The sequence below is a fragment of the Stylophora pistillata genome, chromosome 5 (genome assembly GCF_964205215.1).
Source record: "Stylophora pistillata chromosome 5, jaStyPist1.2, whole genome shotgun sequence".
In the NCBI taxonomy this organism is placed as follows: domain Eukaryota; kingdom Metazoa; phylum Cnidaria; class Anthozoa; order Scleractinia; family Pocilloporidae; genus Stylophora; species Stylophora pistillata.
In genome coordinates, this window is record NC_142523.1 from 10,907,562 (window position 1) to 10,924,810 (window position 17,249).

The 17,249-nt window shown below is 40.6% G+C and overlaps 1 protein-coding gene across 1 annotated transcript; it reads left to right on the forward strand.

Annotated features, from left to right (window-relative positions):
* The first annotated feature begins 495 nt into the window (after window positions 1-495).
* LOC148730234 (uncharacterized) lies at window positions 496-6,492 on the forward strand. Its single transcript, XM_088761344.1, has one exon. The coding sequence runs from the start codon at window positions 2,371-2,373 to the stop codon at window positions 5,695-5,697; it is 3,327 nt and encodes a 1,108-aa protein (XP_088617470.1). The 5' UTR covers window positions 496-2,370; the 3' UTR covers window positions 5,698-6,492.
* The last annotated feature ends 10,757 nt before the right edge of the window (window positions 6,493-17,249 follow it).

Below are 17,249 nucleotides of genomic sequence, written 5' to 3' on the forward strand. Positions count from 1 at the left end.
AAATCTAGTGTAATGGCTATCGACGTCAGAAGCTAGAGGCAGAGTTCAAGAAAAAACTTGCCGGGATGCCTGTTGGATTGTTAGTTATTTTATGTGCAAAGAGTGCTACACGAGCACGCGGCCCATAGCCACGAGCTGATATGTCAATTTACAACATAGAAACGGTTAAACGTTTAGGAAGCGGGAGGGACACACAGTGCTCGTTTAGTTGAGTGAAAGTCTAGGTATATAACAATATTTAATATTTCTCGTAAAAAGTTTGGTGTCTGAACATGACACTTAATATGTGATTTTATCTTTTTGTGAGAGAAAGGTTTCTCGCTAGCTATAGTGTCGGTTATTATTTGTCGTTTTTCAAGACAATTTCGCAGATTACATATTGATGATAACGACCTCGGTATGATCACTAATGCGGAAACGGAAGAAAAAAACCATGAACCACTACCTCGTTTTATGTGACGACTTAAATTGCTCTTACAAGCTTTTTCTTACCTTAAAATATTTTAAAAGTTTTGTTCAGATTTTTTAAATTTGAATTTCAGCACTCTTGGAAACTTGAATCGTATTCGATTGACGCCAGTTAAAGACTGTTGAATCAATTAAATGAATTAGTGGTAACGAGTTGCCAATACACGAATTGGCTAATACTGCGTCTAAATGAACGCTGGGATTGGCCGAGCCAGTACCAGGTCGCTTAAGGGGTATGTTGTTCCGCGGCCTCGATCTTTGTCATTGTTGTAAGAGATGCAAAGCCAGAAAAGCTTGGTAAACTCGCTTAGAAATTGTGTGTTTGCAAACCGTTCTTCTTTTCATGATGGGTTGGGGAAATCTTTTATCTGTGTGGGAATGTGAAAATGACCGTATTTTATCACAGTACAATTTACTTTATCTCCCCAGAAAGCTCTGGCAGTGAGTTTGCTACAGTCTCACTTCCCTCCCCTCCCCCCTTTTGTACTCTATCGCAGACGAAAGAGTATAAAGGGAGAGCAAAAACTTACCAGTTAACAAATGCGTACTACCATTTTCAGTTGAGTGAGAAGCGACGAAAGTTTGGCGACCCAGTTTTGAGGTTAAAATATTATTTTTGTTGTTGTTGTTTTTGATATAGGCGACGTTTTTTTCCAAGATGGGGGTCACGTTGACGGTTAACGGTTTAAAAGAAACCCCTGTGACAGCTGACGATTAAATTTTAGGTCATATAACGGTTAACGGTTAATTTTTTGGAATGTCGTTTATAAGACCAACTAAACGCGCAAATTGGCTGTCAAATTGGGCTGTCATTTTTCATAATGACGTGGTTGTTTAGAACTGTTAATTTGTAACACCTATTTGTTAGAGATGACTATCGTTTTTCGACACCGGAAGTGTTTGCACACCGGAAGTCAGTTTGGTCGCGAAGTTAAAGGACTTACCTAAATGTATAAACAACAGATGTTGACCCCAATTTAGGCAATCGTTTAGTTCTTAATAAAGGATGTCTAAGACATTTAACGGCTAACATTGGCTTGCTTATTTGACGGTTGACGATAAAAATATTGAATTTTTGACGGTTGATGGTTAATACTTTGGCCATTTGACGGTTGACAGTTAACCCCATTGAGACTCTTTTCCAAGTTTGACAGTTGGCGACGTACAGCTCTTGAGATTTGGTTACCAAACGAAGAAATTTGCCCCACACAACTTTACTGTCAAATCCCCGTCCCCAAACTTTGTCCGTGTCTCACTCAGCTTATAATCGTAGTAAATGTTTCGACAAGTTTAAAAGTTCTTAGTCCTTCAGTAGAAAAGATAAACAAACTGTTACAATTAACTGACTTAACTAATAGAGAGATTGCTTTTGAAAGGGTCTGACTGAATATGGCCGCTCCAATGGAATATACTGAGGAGCAATTAAATTACTACAGGATCTGTTACATTGTCACTGATGTACTAGAAATGTTTAAACAACAGATGTTGACCCCAATTTAGGCAATCGTTTAGTTCTTAATTAAGGATATCTGAGACATTTGACGGCTAACATTGGCTTGCTTATTTGACGGTTGACCATAGAAATATTGAGTTTTTGACGGTTGACGGTTGATATTTTGGCCATTTCACGGTTGACGGTTAACCCCATTGAGACCCCCTTCCAAGTTTGACAGTTGGCGACGCACAGCTTTTGAGATTTGGTTACCAAACGAATAAAATTGCCCCTGACAACCTTATGGTCAAATCCCCGTCCCAAAACCTTGTCCGTGTCTCACCCAACTTAATCGTAGTAGATGTTTAGACAAGTTTAAAAATTCTTAGTCCTTAGAAAAGATAAAAAAAATGATATAACTAACTGACTTGACTAATGGCGCCATTGCTTTTGAAAGGGACTGATTGAATATGGCTGCTCCAATGGAATATACTGAGGAGAAATTGAATTACTACAGGATCTGTTACATTGTCACTGATGTACTAGCTGAAGGCCTTCGAACAATCTTCAAACAAGAATGGGACAATCGCTACAAGGCAACCCTAGGGGAATGGAAAGATGAACCGAAAAATGGAATGGACTTTTGGAACGGTGAGTCCCCAGGAAACAGAAGTAGAAACGCCCGTCTCTTGACAACTATGACCAATGGTGACAGAGCGGAATGGGATTGTACCATGCTGTTTTATGCCATTCTTTATTCCGATTGCATCTGCAGTCTCCATCCAGCTGTTCAGTCAAATGTGGATGATCTCAGAAAATTTCGTAATGAAGACTTTGCGCATAGACCACAAGGCTTCCTATCCAGCGGAGATTTTCAAGATGCGATTTTGAAGGTGCATACTGCATTTAACGCACTCGGTCTCCCCACTCTACAAATCCGTGCAATCCAAACTCAGACAAGTTTCCCCACGAAAGAGTTAAGAAATGTTCTGAAGAAAGTTGACAACCTTCAACAAATAGTTATAGAGAAGGAAGCAAAACTTGAAGAAAAAGAGAATCAACGACAGACTCTTGAAGAACAGTTGCAAACCGAAGTCTTCCCATTTTGTATTCTCCCTCCTATACCTACACATGATGTCTTCCCTCGCAGATCGGAGGTTGATAAAATCACACAACACCTCATAGAACTCAAAGATGCCAACAAAGACAGCTTAAGCACCTTGTACTTATCCGGAAACCCTGGAAGTGGAAAATCTCAGCTGGCCCGTTTAGCAGCCAAGCGATTTTTCGATGAGAGCAAAGAAACTCCCTCTGCGATTTCATTTGTCATGACGCTTAATGCAGAAAGTTCAGAAACACTTTTGGAATCGTATGTCTCCTTCGCTCGACATTGTAAATGTCCAGATTACTCAGTTACAGACACGCGTAATTCCAAAGATCTGAGTACAGACGAAAAAATTGCGAGTCTCAAGACGCTAATAAGCGCAAAAATTGAGCTTTACACGTCGTGGTTGCTGGTAGTTGATAATGTCACTAGTTTGTCTCATGTACATTCGTATTTGCCAGGTCGAGAAAACCAACAGTGGGCGAGGGGCCAGTCGCTCATAACAACACAAGACACCAAGTCTATTCCTCTAAAAAGCTCCTTCACTCAGCACATCTCAGTAAGCGAAGGAATGCTACCTGATGATGCCAGCTACTTGTTAAGACTCCTTTCTGGTGTCACTGATAGCGAGGTAGAAAACGAAATTGCACGAACTTTGGACTACCAGCCATTGGCCTTGGCCAGCGCCGCCATATATGTAAAACATGTTCGAGAGAGTAAAATAGCTTCAAAATTCGGCTGGACTGACTTTCTGAAGAAACTTGAAAAAGGACAGCGAGGTACAACTGAGAACATTCTTTCCGAAACAAACCCAAGTTACCCAAAAACAATGACCACAGCGACAACACTCGCCTTGGAAGAGGTAATGAGATCCGATAGTGTTCTAGATCACTTGTTCATTTTTCTCTCTCTTTGTGCACCACACCCAATACTAAAAGATATTGTCGTCGACTACATCATTGAAATGGAAAAAAAATTGGAAGACAAAGAGGCGATTGGGGTAAAGATAAGTCGATGCCCACTGTTGTTGTTTGACGAAGAGGAGAGTGGTATTTACATTCGAGTGCACAGAGTCGTCCATGACGTTGTTAATTCAGTAAGAAAGAAATCTGCAAAGGATGAGCAACTTAAATGCACACTAGGAGCTGCTTCATCCTTCTCCAAATTCGAGGATCAAGATTCTTTAGTCGTTGGCACAAAAATTGTTCCTCATTTGGCAAAAATGATTGAAGACTTTGAAGATTTTTCCTTGGACGAAAGAATATCTCAAATGGCTCAAATTGATAAACTGACTTTCCAGGACTATTATAACGTCTTTACAACTCTCGGAAATATGTGCCGCGAGCACTCCCAATATCCAGCGGCGAGAAGCTACTTTTCAACAGCCCTAGCTATCGCCGAGTTAAGAAACCCAAGTAATGAATTACAAAAAGCAGATAGTTATGATGACCTGGGCGTTGTCCACCGGCTGCTGGGTGACCTAAATCAGGCAAAAGACTGTCATGAGCAAGCGCTGCATATTAAGCTGAACAAGCTCGGACCTGAACATGTTAATGTCGCAGTGTCTTACAATAACCTGGGCCTTGTCCACCAGCAGCTGGGTGACCTAGAGCACGCAAAAGACCATCATGAGCGAGCGCTGGATATTAAGCTGAACAAGCTCGGACCTGAACATGTTAATGTCGCAGTGTCTTACAATAACCTGGGCATTGTCCACGGGGACCTGGGTGACCTAAAGCAGGCAAAAGACTGTCACAAGCGAGCGCTGGATATTAGGCTGGAAAACCTCGAACCTCAGCATATTGATGTCGCAGTGTCTTATAATAACCTGGGCGTTGTCCACTACCGGCTGGGTGACCTAAAGAAGGCAAAATACTATCACGAGCGAGCCCTAGATATTCGGCAAAAAAAGCTCGGACCTAAGCATGTTCGTGTCGCATCGTCGTATGATAACCTGGGCAATGTCCACGAGCAGCTGGGTGACCTAACGCAGGCAAACGACTTTCACGAGCGAGCCCTGGATATTCGGCTGAAAAAGCTCGGACCTGAGCATGTTGATGTCGCAATGTCTTACGATAATCTGGGCATTTTCCGCAGGCAGCTCGGTAAACTAAAGCAGGCAAAAGACTTTCACGAGCGAGCCCTGGATGTTCGGCTGAAAAAGCTTGGACCTGAGCATGTTGATGTCGCAATGTCTTATAATAACCTGGGCCTTGTCCACTCGCAGCTGGGTGACCTAAAGCAGGCAAAAGACTTTCACGAGCGAGCCCTGGATGTTCGGCGCAAAAACCTAGGACCTAAGCATGTTAATATCGCTGCGTCCTATAATAACCTGGGCATTGTCCACCAGCAGCTGGGTGACCTAAGGCAGGCAAAAGACTTTCATAAGCGAGCCCTGGATGTTTGGCTGAAAAAGCTCGGACCTGAGCATCTTGATGTCGCAAAGTCTTACAGTAACCTGGGCGATATCCACAGGCAGCTGGGTGACCTAAAGCAGGCAAAAGATTGTCACGAGCGAGCCCTGGATGTTCGGCTGAAAAAGCTCGGACGTGAGCATGTTGATGTCGCAATGTCTTACCATAACCTGGGCCTTGTCCACAGGCAGCTGTTATATGTTTTAGCCAATATGTTCTTGTTGTTGTTGTTGTTTTTGTTGTTGTTGTTGTTGTTGTTGTTGTTGATACTTACATAAACCTGGGCGATGTGCACAATTATCTCGGTCTCAGCCAAGAAGCAAAAGGGTGTTACGATCTTGCGTTGGCGATTTATGTCAAGAACTTTGGCCCTGAAGATGAGAAAGTGAGATTTGTTCAGAATGCACTTTCTTAGCTACGTACAGCAGAACTGAATATTGGTAACACATAAAGTCCAATAATCATAAATTCGTAATTCTTTAAAGCGTTAGTCTCGTTACTCGTAGATCAGCGAAGATCAAATCGGAATTGAGTTCAAACAAAGATATCAAGACTTCAGTTTACAGCATACTTATACAGATTAAGTCAAGCAACACCTAATTGTGGTGCATTGTAATGTAGAAAATTTAAGAAACAACAGACAATTTCCCTATGAGCCAGACTTCTAGCGATCAACATTACAAGTTAAAGAGCCAGTCAGAGTGCAGTCAGTTGCGTTTGACACGTGCCGCAACCGATCTGTAAAAGGCAGAGCTAAAAACCCCATTCAAATCTCAAGAACTTTCGCAGGCTCACTCTTGAAACCATAGCAACGTTAGACTAAAAATGGCAGAATATTTAAAAAATTGAAGCGCCCTGTAGTTTTTCCCCCTAGATCACGACACTAGTAGAGAAATTACGCTTCAAACTTTCACCTCAGATGTCTCTCAAAACGGGCACAAAACATCTTTTGCACAACATAGTTTCATCCTTGCTGATATTAACCGGTCTATCATCGAAGTTCGATCGTCAAAATGCATTTGGAGTAAGTTCGGCTACGTTGATCTCGACACGTCAGCTGGACGGTCCTCAGCGATAGTCCTCAGTAGATGTCTATGTAATATAGAATTAGACCCTGTCACTGGCTGTCAGGATTTTAAAATATCGTCTGTGACTTTATTGCAATGAACGTTGGACTTTTCTCGGAGTATGGTTCCTCTAGAACCTATTAAGTTTAATTTCTAGTTTTGACATCGAAGTAATCCTTTAAAATTTGAAAATTGTTCATAGTTTAAATCATCACAACCATAGTAACTTTTGGCGTGCTGTACGTATTGTAATCTTTAACTATGTAGGCTAATTATTAAAGGAGTTAAGCAATGGCACTTCTGCAGTCGATGGTGTTGCGTTTTGGTGGTTGAAAAGATTGGTTGTTAGAACAATAGATAAAACCTATAATTCCGTTTGGCAGAAACCGCGCGAATGCACAGAATCCGCGTGGCTCTAATCATACTCTATTTGTCAGTCGTTTTCGCGGTGTGAACACGAGCTTGTTGATACACAAAATAAAGCAGGAGTGTAGGCCAGTTTACGTAAGGAGCACAGAATTCGAAAGTGTGAAATCCTAGCTACGCCACCACTTGCCAACCTAAAAAGCCCTTGTTTCCATAAGCATCAAAAAATCTCTTTGTTATATTCGATGCCCAATCAACCAAGATAATGGTTTGAGAATTTGTGTAATGCTCTACAAAGCAAATCTGCTTTTGTTTGAGGGGAACAGAGCCTGGCACTATGGGGGGTCGGTTAGAGCTCGAAAGACGATTGTCGCGTGTGGTTCGCAGCATCCTCCTGCGCGCATGTCTCGTGTTTGCCTCCGCTGGCCTGAAAATGCAGCGTCTCCTTCGCAGCCGTTCTTTAGCTAATAGCTCCTTCGTAACGAACAGTATTCCTTTCCCTTTGTTTGAGGGTATAGACCCTTACAGATTGCGCTAGTAAAAGTGGCACATTATTATTATTTTTTTAATTTATTTTTTGCTCAAGTTCCTTTGCAGTAAATGGCTTGAACCCGGGGGTAACATGTGAAGGTGTAGTCTGATCGTTCAGGTGAGTGTAGTCCTGAGAAGGACTGTTGTCGGTGGTAGTGACTAACGTTTCGACAACCTGTGCGGAAGTCCTCATCAGAGTCAAGTGAATGATTGTTGTCAGTAGAATGTTCTTATTCCAGTTCGTGTGAAATGATCGGTTGGTTTTGCCGTGATGTTATTGGCTTTAAGACTCAAGTGACGTAAGTCGGTCGTGATTGGTCTGTTTCGATCTGTCGGTAAAGTTAGGTCTTTCTTTTTCGGTCGTTTGTGATGTTTATGTCGTGAATGAGTCGTTTGTATGGAGCGGGTAAGTGTTGACATCTGTTTAGGGGAGTCTGTTCTAAGTTAGTAAACCAGCTTTCCAGAGTCAGTTGTTGAAAATAGTCAGTGCTGTAGGTTAGGCATTACGCAGAGTCCCAGTCAATGTTGTGGTTGGTAAGTCGATGGTGTTCAGAAATGTGATTGCTGACATCACCTTTCCTCGTCGCCCGTCTGTGTTCAGTCAGTCTTGTTGTGAGGTTTCTGCCAGTCTCACCGATGTAGAAGACTTGGCAGTCGGAACAATTGATCTTATAAATCGTTCCCTGTCTGTTCCTCGGTTCGTCTTTGTCTTTAACGTTGGTTAGTAACTGACGTAATGTGTTGATGGGTTTGTGGGCGACGCGGATATTAAAGAGTAGTAAGATGCGGGAGATGTTTTCAGACATGCCTTTTATGTCCGGTATGGCTGCTGTAGTCGTAGGGGTTGCGGTGTCGTTTGTTTCGGTAGTAGTAGTGGGTCGGTGAGTGTTTCGTCGGATGAAAGTCGTTGTTGTAGTTGTTCTTCGTAAAAACACGGTGAAGGTATTTGTTTTCGTCGGATAAGCTGTCTGTCGAGTCGCATACTAGTTGTGCGCGTGGTGTTAGAGTTCTGATCGTTGTGGCTTTGTGTGATGTAGGGTTGTAGGATGATTCGTCTAGTAATCTGTCGGTGTGTGTCGGTTTCCTGTAAACTGTCGTCCGTAATGAGTTGTCGTTGTGGCTTACCAGGCAGTCTAGAAAAGGAAGTTTGCCATTTTCTTCAACTTCTCTGGTAAACTGTATGTCAGTGTTTTGTTCGTTAAGGTGGTGGTGGAATGCGTTAATTTCGTCGTGTCAAACGGCGGTGAATGTGTCGTCAACGTATCGTAACCAAAGCCACAACTATCACCACACTACGTCAGTTACTAACCAAAGTTAACCGAACAGAACGATCGAACAGAACGACCTAACTTTAACGACGGATCGAAACAGACCAATCACGACAGTCTTACGCCACTTGAGTCTTACAGCCAATAATATCACGGAAAAACTGACCCATAATTTTACAAGAACTGAAATAAGAACACTCTACTGACAACAACTATTCACTTGACTCTGATGATGACTTCCGCACAGGTTGTCGAAACGTCAGTCACTACCACCGACAACAGTCCTTCTTAGGACTACACTCACCCGGACGATAAGACTACACCTTCACTTAAGTTCCTTTGTTTACTGGAAAGTCTGAAATTAAGTGGAGTGCTGGTGCTATAATCATGTTAAAACCGTGTCTTGTGAAATTCACATCATGCTCAACAAGATATTATGCCAGTCTACAGTAAGTTTGAGTTAGATTCTGGACGCTTTTTTCAGGTGAACATTGCATTTATCGCATTTCTGGTTTTCTAGCTTTTGGAAAAAGGTTTTCAGATTTCTACTCTCTCACTCAAAAGTTTTTCAAGAAGTTATCTTTGTCTTTACTCTCTTTGTTTCCTTCCCTTTTTGAATCCTGTCATTTTGTCTTCTTCCGCATAACATATGAGTAACTCTTCCTGAACACAACTACAGTTCACTGCAGCAAAAAGTATCATTAGCAAAAATCACACCTACCCTTGTCGAAATGTCAATTAGATGACAAACAGTGAGGTAACGGAGCGATTGATTTGCATTGCAAATATGTTTTCACTTGATAAAGTAATAATCGTCTTTGTTCTGTGAGGAACTTCGAACATAGAGCTCCGAGCTTCGATTACCTATTTGGCTTAAAATTACGACTTTTTGGTACGACAAATAGTTTCATAACATGTGTCAGGTAATTCTAAAGCCGGACAGCCGGCGACCGGACAGCAACCACATACCAACTGAGTAGGACGTGAAGTAACAGAAGGTCATGTCTTTCTAGAACTCAAATAAGTTATCTAGTTTCATTCTCCTACACTCAATAATTATGTTACCAACAATTTAGAGCCCTTTACTGGAGCCTCGGCTAAATATTAAAAGATATAATGCATCGATGGGCCTGTCTCGGCTATGGTTCATTTCTTCTAATTTATCGATGAAACAGACAGTGTGCGGAAACTTGTCACGGGTATAATTTATGTGAACACTGAATGAAATTGAAAGCTGCAATCTTCCATAAGTCTAATTCACTACGTTTTCCATGCACAAGTTTTTGTCGGAAAGGAATTCAATACTAATTAGGGCAATTTGAAAATAATCGTAATCTAGCGACACCTAATCACCACAAAGATCCCATAACTGAACCCTTTCATGCATCAGCTTTGTCGGGAGAAATATCGATCTCCAGCACATGAAAACGTTATTCCTCAACGAATGATATCAGCAAACCTTTAAAACTTCGGTTTCTAAGGAACCACTCATTAGTTATCTAACATTATTTACTCTAAAAATCGCGCCTTGCCATCTTCTTGCACTTTGAGCCTAGGTTTAATTTTCTCCTCTTTTCCCTTGTACGGCAGCTGCGCATTGGCAAAGAAACTGCTTTAGCTTTATAATAGAGCATCAAAAACTTCAATATAGAATTAAAAAAAAAATACTGGAAATTGACCGCCAATTAGTGGGGGTATCGTTAGAATAAAAAAAAGGCCTTAAGGTGGGGAGGAGGGGAGAGAAATTGTTTTAATGTGACACAACCAAAATACTCCGAACCCCCCTCCCTTTTGATAAATAATGACCGATCCCTGAACAAGGACTATGATCTAATTTACTTTAACAATCGCACTTTGCTGTCTTCTCACACTTTGAACCCATGTTCGGAAAGAGTTCCATATAACCCCAGCATTAATTATGCATTCCATTTCATAAAGACTAAATATAAAGGTTTCTTTGGAACACTCTATGCATAATTAACGTATGGGGTTCTCTGGAACTCTTACCCCCATGTTCAATTTCCTCCTATTTTTCCTTGTACGGCGGCCCTGCTTTGGCAAGGGAACTGTTTTAGCTTTTTAACACTGAGTCAGAATCTTTCATTTAGAATTCAAAGGACTGCAATACAATAAATACGGCTGTCTGCATTTTTCGTATCATTTATGGACCATACCAGTTTTCTTAACTCCTAGCAAGTTGTTAAACCACGCTGTTTTAGATCTCTTATTCAGGAACCAGAGTCATTAGTTATAGACTGAAGGGGGAGGGGGTGGAGGATTATGGGTGATCATTAGGTTTGTAGGGAGAACAGAGAGGGAACTCGTCGTCGCCGACTGAGTATAAAGGGGGAGAACTATAGAAAAATGACTGCCAGCCAATTAATTTTCATTGATTGGGGGGGGGGGGGTCATAAGAATGTTACAAAGCATTACCGGGGATCAGATAAATGTAATTATGACAGTCAAGATTCTCTGACCCCCTGCTCCCCCTCAGGCGATAAATAATGGCCGGTCCCTGATTTCATTCCTCGGAAACCTGCTCTGAGATTTTTTGTAAAACTTTACTTTTCGTTAATTTATCTTATAGGAGCGAAAATTTGAAAATAAAAAAGGAAAAAGTTTTGTTATAAAGAAAGGGGTGAAATTTTGAAATAAAAAAGGGAGGGGGGGTCCTGGGACTCGTTTAGGAACTGTAGTACTCATATAATTCCTATAATATCATAACAATTAAATTTACGAGTACTGGCTAAATTTGCGTTTCCGAAAATTGTTCCTTTTCCTTCGCCGAGAATTGGAGTTTAAATTTATTTCAGGGGAAGAATAACATTGCTCAATTCCGAGAAATAGAAAAAAGGCAATAGTTTACCGTGCTGAAAAAACCGCAATCGTTGATGTGCGTGTGCTATTTATGTGTCGAATCAGTTATGCGCTGGAAGGATATTCCATGCAATACTTTGGCATGTCTTTCAAACAGTTTTTCTCGCGGAAGGAGAGACTCCCACAGAGGTACAAGGTAGATGAACGAAAGGAAAAAAAACAGTTGATTTTGTACCTTTATCCTCCGTTTTTGACCAAACCCTCACTGTTCTATAGCTATCCTGACTCATCTATAGGAAATTACTACTTCTCGAAGAGGAAATGGATTTGAGTCGTAACCAAAGAACATTGGAATAATTTTCGAAGGTTTTTTAGTCCGAATCGAAGATATGGTGATAGAAACCCGTGTATTTCTCCACTTCCCTCCGATCCCCCATAATCCCCCCATACCCCCTTTCCCCCTTCCCCTCCTGATCCCCCCTCCCCGAACTAATCTGCATCGTTCTTTCTTTCAACGTTACATTTACACTGTTGTAATTTTCTTCATGTGTATCACCCACCAGACGATGAAGAAAGAAGAGAGGCATGGTACGTTATTGATCATGAACAAGTTTATAAAATCAAGTTCATTGAGAAAGATGCTCTTAATTCAGGTTATTTTATGATTTTATAGCGTGTTTTGCAGGTTTCTGGACAGCTTAAACATCTTGCGGGAATTATCTTGTGGATTCGCCTTTTTGCTTTCCGTTTTGTTCTTTAAGTTTTGTTTGTTGGTTTTTATTTTCGTGATTATTTTGTTTGTTTGTTTCTTTTTCACTTTAAATGAGTTTTTTTTCTTCATAGAAAAAATCTGCAGTGGAGTATAACTGAAATTTTCGTTAGGAAGTTATTAAATCGATTTTCTGCTAATCAGTCAAACATAAACGAGAAACGACAAAAGGCCACATGAGTAAAATTTCAAATTTACCAAATTACGCAGAGGGGAGCAACTCAATCAGGGTCAATCAGTGAGGGATATTTAGAATTTAGAATGTGTCAAATTCGAGTAATGAGATAGTTCGAAGCGAAGTCGGTGGTGGGAACCATTTCTGAGGTCGATAGTTTGACCGCAATCAGAAAGTTGAACCCCCGCAAGGCTGCGGGTCCCGATGGGATACCTAGTTGGGTGTTTAGGGGATATGCTGACTTTATAGCTAAGCCAGTGACTTCCATCCTTAATTGTAGCTTTGCTGAGCAACAACCTCCCCCATCTTGGAAGCTGGCGGATGTGGTACCCATTCATAAACAGAAACCTGTCGAAGTCATAAAAAAGAACTTACGACCCATTTCCCTCACACCAATAATTTCCAAATTAGCCGAAGAGTTCGTGGTATCTGCGTTCATCGGTCCGGCTGTGTTGAAAATTATCGATCCTGACCAGTTTGGACCCTTACCGAAATCCTCCACGGCCCTAGCCATAACGTCCATGCTCCATCACTGGACGCGCGCAACTGATGGCACGGGATCTGCAGTCAGGGTGGTCCTGTTTGACTACCGCAAAGCTTTTGACTACATTGACCATCAACTGCTCACTCATAAAATTTACAGGTCTTGATATGCCTCGGCTCGTAGCACGTTGGGTTGTCGACTTCTTAGTGCATCGCTACCAACGCATAAAATTATCTGCTGATTGTTTCTCTGAGTGGGGCCCCGTACCAGCTGGTGTACCTCAGGGGACAAAATTGGGGCCATGGCTCTTCTTGCTAATGATAAACGATCTAAGAATTCCCCAGGTTCAAACTTGGAAGTAAGTTGATGACACGACGGTGGTAGAGATCGTCCCGCGTAACGCATTAGGTGACGCCCAAACCGCTGTTAAAGTGGTGGAGGATTGGTCCAAAGTACAGAAGATGCAGCTTAACGCTGACAAATGCAAAGTTATGGTCATCGACTACAAAAGGCAGAAACACCATTTCATTCCCCTCTTGGTAGATGGCAAAGAATCAGAGACGGTAGAGTTGGCTAGGATCCTAGGCGTGACTATTTCGTGTAACCTTAGGTGGAACAACCACATCAATGATGTTATAAAAAGAGCAAACAAACGACTATACTTTTTAGTCGTCCTGAAGAGAGCCAGCGTTCGAGCGGATGACATAATTAATTTTTATTGTACAACTATACGTCCTGTTCTGGAATACTGCGCACAAATATTCCATCATGCGTTACCTGCGTATCTTAGTGATGACATTGAAAGGGTCCAAGGACGCGCATTATCCATCATTTCACCAGTACTGTCATACCATGACTCTTTAGAAAGGCACGGTTTAGCTTCGCTCTATGACAGACGCATTAAATTATGTACAGATCTGTTTTTGTCTGTCTCAAATCCATCTCACAAATTATATAATTTGCTGCCAGATAGAGATCTTTCAGCGTACAATACTAGACACCGGCGCGTTTTTAACATGCCTCGCTTTTGCACTGATCGTTTTAAATCTTCATTTATCCCGGCTATGTACGAGTGTGCTAACCTAGATTTTTAGCTATTCCACTGCTGTATATTAGTTATAGTTGTTATATTAGTAATTTTATTTAAGTCTTAGCATTTTTGTAATTGGTTGTCTTATATAGTCTTATATAATCAAAGATTCTGAAAAGCACGGAATTCAGCCTATGGGTGCGATGTATTTTATTTGGTAATAAACTATCTAATAAACTATCTCAGGACGCTTGATTGACATGTATAGTTTCTAGTTTGATTGAAGGACCGGTCATGATTTATCATCTGGATAGGTGGGTCGGCGGATTTTGGTTGTGTCACAATTTACCGGTTTCCTCTCCCCTCCCCGACCCTGTTGTATTCAAACGATCCTCCCTAATGGGCAGTCAATTCTCCATACTCCCAGTTTGTACTTGCGATGACTGTTTGCCATGGCAACCAGAAGAGGGGTCCTTCCACTCCCCCTTTTCTATCTATTCAGTCCAGTAACTTAAAAACAGCTGTTTTAAAATAACTTTTTTTTTATATACAAGTTAGCTTTTCGATTGGGCTAAGCGAATTTTGTAGACCCTGCTATGCGTTTGAGCATACACTTATAACTCTTTTGGTGAGAGAAACATTTAATACATATCTCTGGCATTCTGAGGAAATATGGACCAAAAATGAAGAAATCAGTTGAGTTTAAACTGTGTACTGTTTACAGGAGTTTTTCTTGATTATCCTCATCGTGGTACAGAGATAACTATTATCAAAGGAAACGTTGAGAAACCTTGTTGTAAAGAGAAAACTGCGGCTACTATCTCATTAAAAGAACCTTTGAAAATATCTAATAATTTTTATATCCCTATTCCGCAGTGGGGAAGTTTTTTTTAGGGACATGTGGTTTTGATTGAAAATTAACACTTATTACGATATAAACGCAAAAATATATATTTCAGTGAAAATGTGCGTGGCAGGATAAATTCAGCAAAGACTTTCACACTTACTTAAAAGCAACCTTCAAACGCCATCTTAGCATATCACACAGAACACTTTTTTTACACTTTTTAAGCATGCATTCTACGGCTACTTTTGCTGTTCTTTTTCGTTTTTTATTAGCCGAGTCCGTCAAAACCCCTTTAACAAATGTTTCCAAATGTTTTCTTCTTTGTTGAGAGAGCTCGTCGCCATGCATGAGATTTTTTTTAAAGCCTTGTGTAATCTGAGAAGCTTCGAACAAAAATTGATTTAGTCATTAGTAGGGTGTGTGGCCTCTCTCTAGATTGCCACGGCAACCATGTCTTTCCCGAAAGGTTTGGTATCTACCTATACAAAAAACCACCATTATGCTTCGCTGTGCTGCTCAGAAACGCAAAATTGGCCTTCATTTTAGTCATATCGAGAGCAAATGCAGGGTTATGCAATCACAATTTTTTCAATGGTTGAGGCAAATAATCAAATATAGTTCTAAGGGAACATGGATCACTTTAAGCCTGACTGCGGAAATTCAAGAGGACCAAATAAATTTGAAATTATTTTTTTCAAATTATTGTCAAATGAAAGAGTGATGTAAACACAGGTTATGATCAGGAACCGGTCGTTATTTATTGCCTTGGGGTGGGGAAGGGGGGGGCTAGAGGATTTTAGTTGTATCACGAATAATTTATCTGATCCTCCCATCAGGCTCTGCAGTATTCTTATGACCCCTCCCCCCCTCATTGGAAGTTAATTGACAGCTAATTCTTGATAGTCCTCGCGCTTCTCTCAGACGTTTCTCTCGTGCCTGACGCAAGAGTTGTCTGTTTCCCGCGCGAGTAAACTAGTACGAGCCACCTTAAAGTTTCAAAAATAGAGGCATTGTAATGGCAATCACGAGATGAACACGCATGGCTGGTTTGGATAACATTTGATTCACCTTTTCGTTTCCGCCGAACATTGCAAAACTTTTACTACTTTTCTTCTGTTTACTGAGAATTTGGAAGCACGTCTCATCAGTCCCCTAAACTTCTAAAGCGGTAAGTTTTATCGATTTATAATAATAAGAAATCCGATGGAATGCTCGGACGATTTGGGAAATACTTTGCATTGTTCTATGTTTGTCTGTTTAAACTGAAAATGTTAAAACGGATAGATTCACTGCTTTCACAATACTCACAGATTTTGATCTTTGTCAATTTTGAAAGGCAAAAACTGATTTTTCTTAAACTTAAAGAATAGACTGGAGAAAATTAGAACTAAACATGCTGACTGTTCTCTCATTGCAAATGAAAATGTTAAAACGGATAGATTCACTGCTTTCACAATACTCACAGATTTTGATCTTTGTCAATTTTGAAAGGCAAAAACTGATTTTTCTTAAACTTAAAGAATAGACTGGAGAAAATTTGAACTAAACATGCTGACTGTTCTCTCATTGCAAAAAGTTTCGTTGCAATAGAAGATTCTGTTTTTCTTCCTCAATACGGTAGAACCCCACTTTCGTTAACTCGAACAGGATCCGACTTCCCTTGGATTTGAAATCGGTTAACTTGAATAATTTTACTCATTCTTGGCTCAAATTTACCCTGATAACGTCGTTCGATGAACGTCAAAGTGTCAGAACATAGCTGATTGGCACTTCCCATCCTGTTAATCGCGATTTTTATGAACGTGGTAATATGAATGTGAACGTGACACACCTAGATGAACTATCTACTTTGAACGTTCTTATTCAACAAACGTATTGTATGAAAATTGAGCACGAATGGCATGTACATGATTCTTTATAAATTATCAACGGGATGATTGAAATTTCAACACCAATAATGATAACTCGGACCTCCTCTGGCTTGAACCATTTTTTTCGTCTCCCTTGGAAGCTCGACTTGCCTAAGCTTTACTGTAGATTGGTAACTGGAACAGTTGGTAGAAGTATGAAATCACACAGTTATTTAATTTATTCATCTCTACTGAAGTAAGTTACCTGCCATGCTAAGTCAAATTGAAAACAAGATCTCACAAGTGCAACTTTATAAAAAGAAATATCAAATTACCGCCGGATACATATCATTTATGACAAGTCGAATTCAGAAACGATTCTTGTAGTTTGACGTCGACTATTATCTGTTGGTTCTCAAAACATTTTTAACGGATAATCCATCGCTGAATATGGAATTGATAGGATCAGCGATGCGAAAATGGAAGAACGGAACAATGAACCACTTAAATTGAAAAATGCACTTACAAACTTTTTTTTCAGGCTCTTAAAATGTTTTCAAAAATCTCAGTTGTGATCTTATGAAATTTCTCTATAACTTGTACAAAAGACGTTTAGTTCAGGCCCC

Coding starts and splice junctions, on each gene's coding strand:
- LOC148730234 (XM_088761344.1), top strand. CDS start 2,371: ATGGCTGCTCCAATGGAATATACTGAGGAGAAATTGAATTACTACAGG.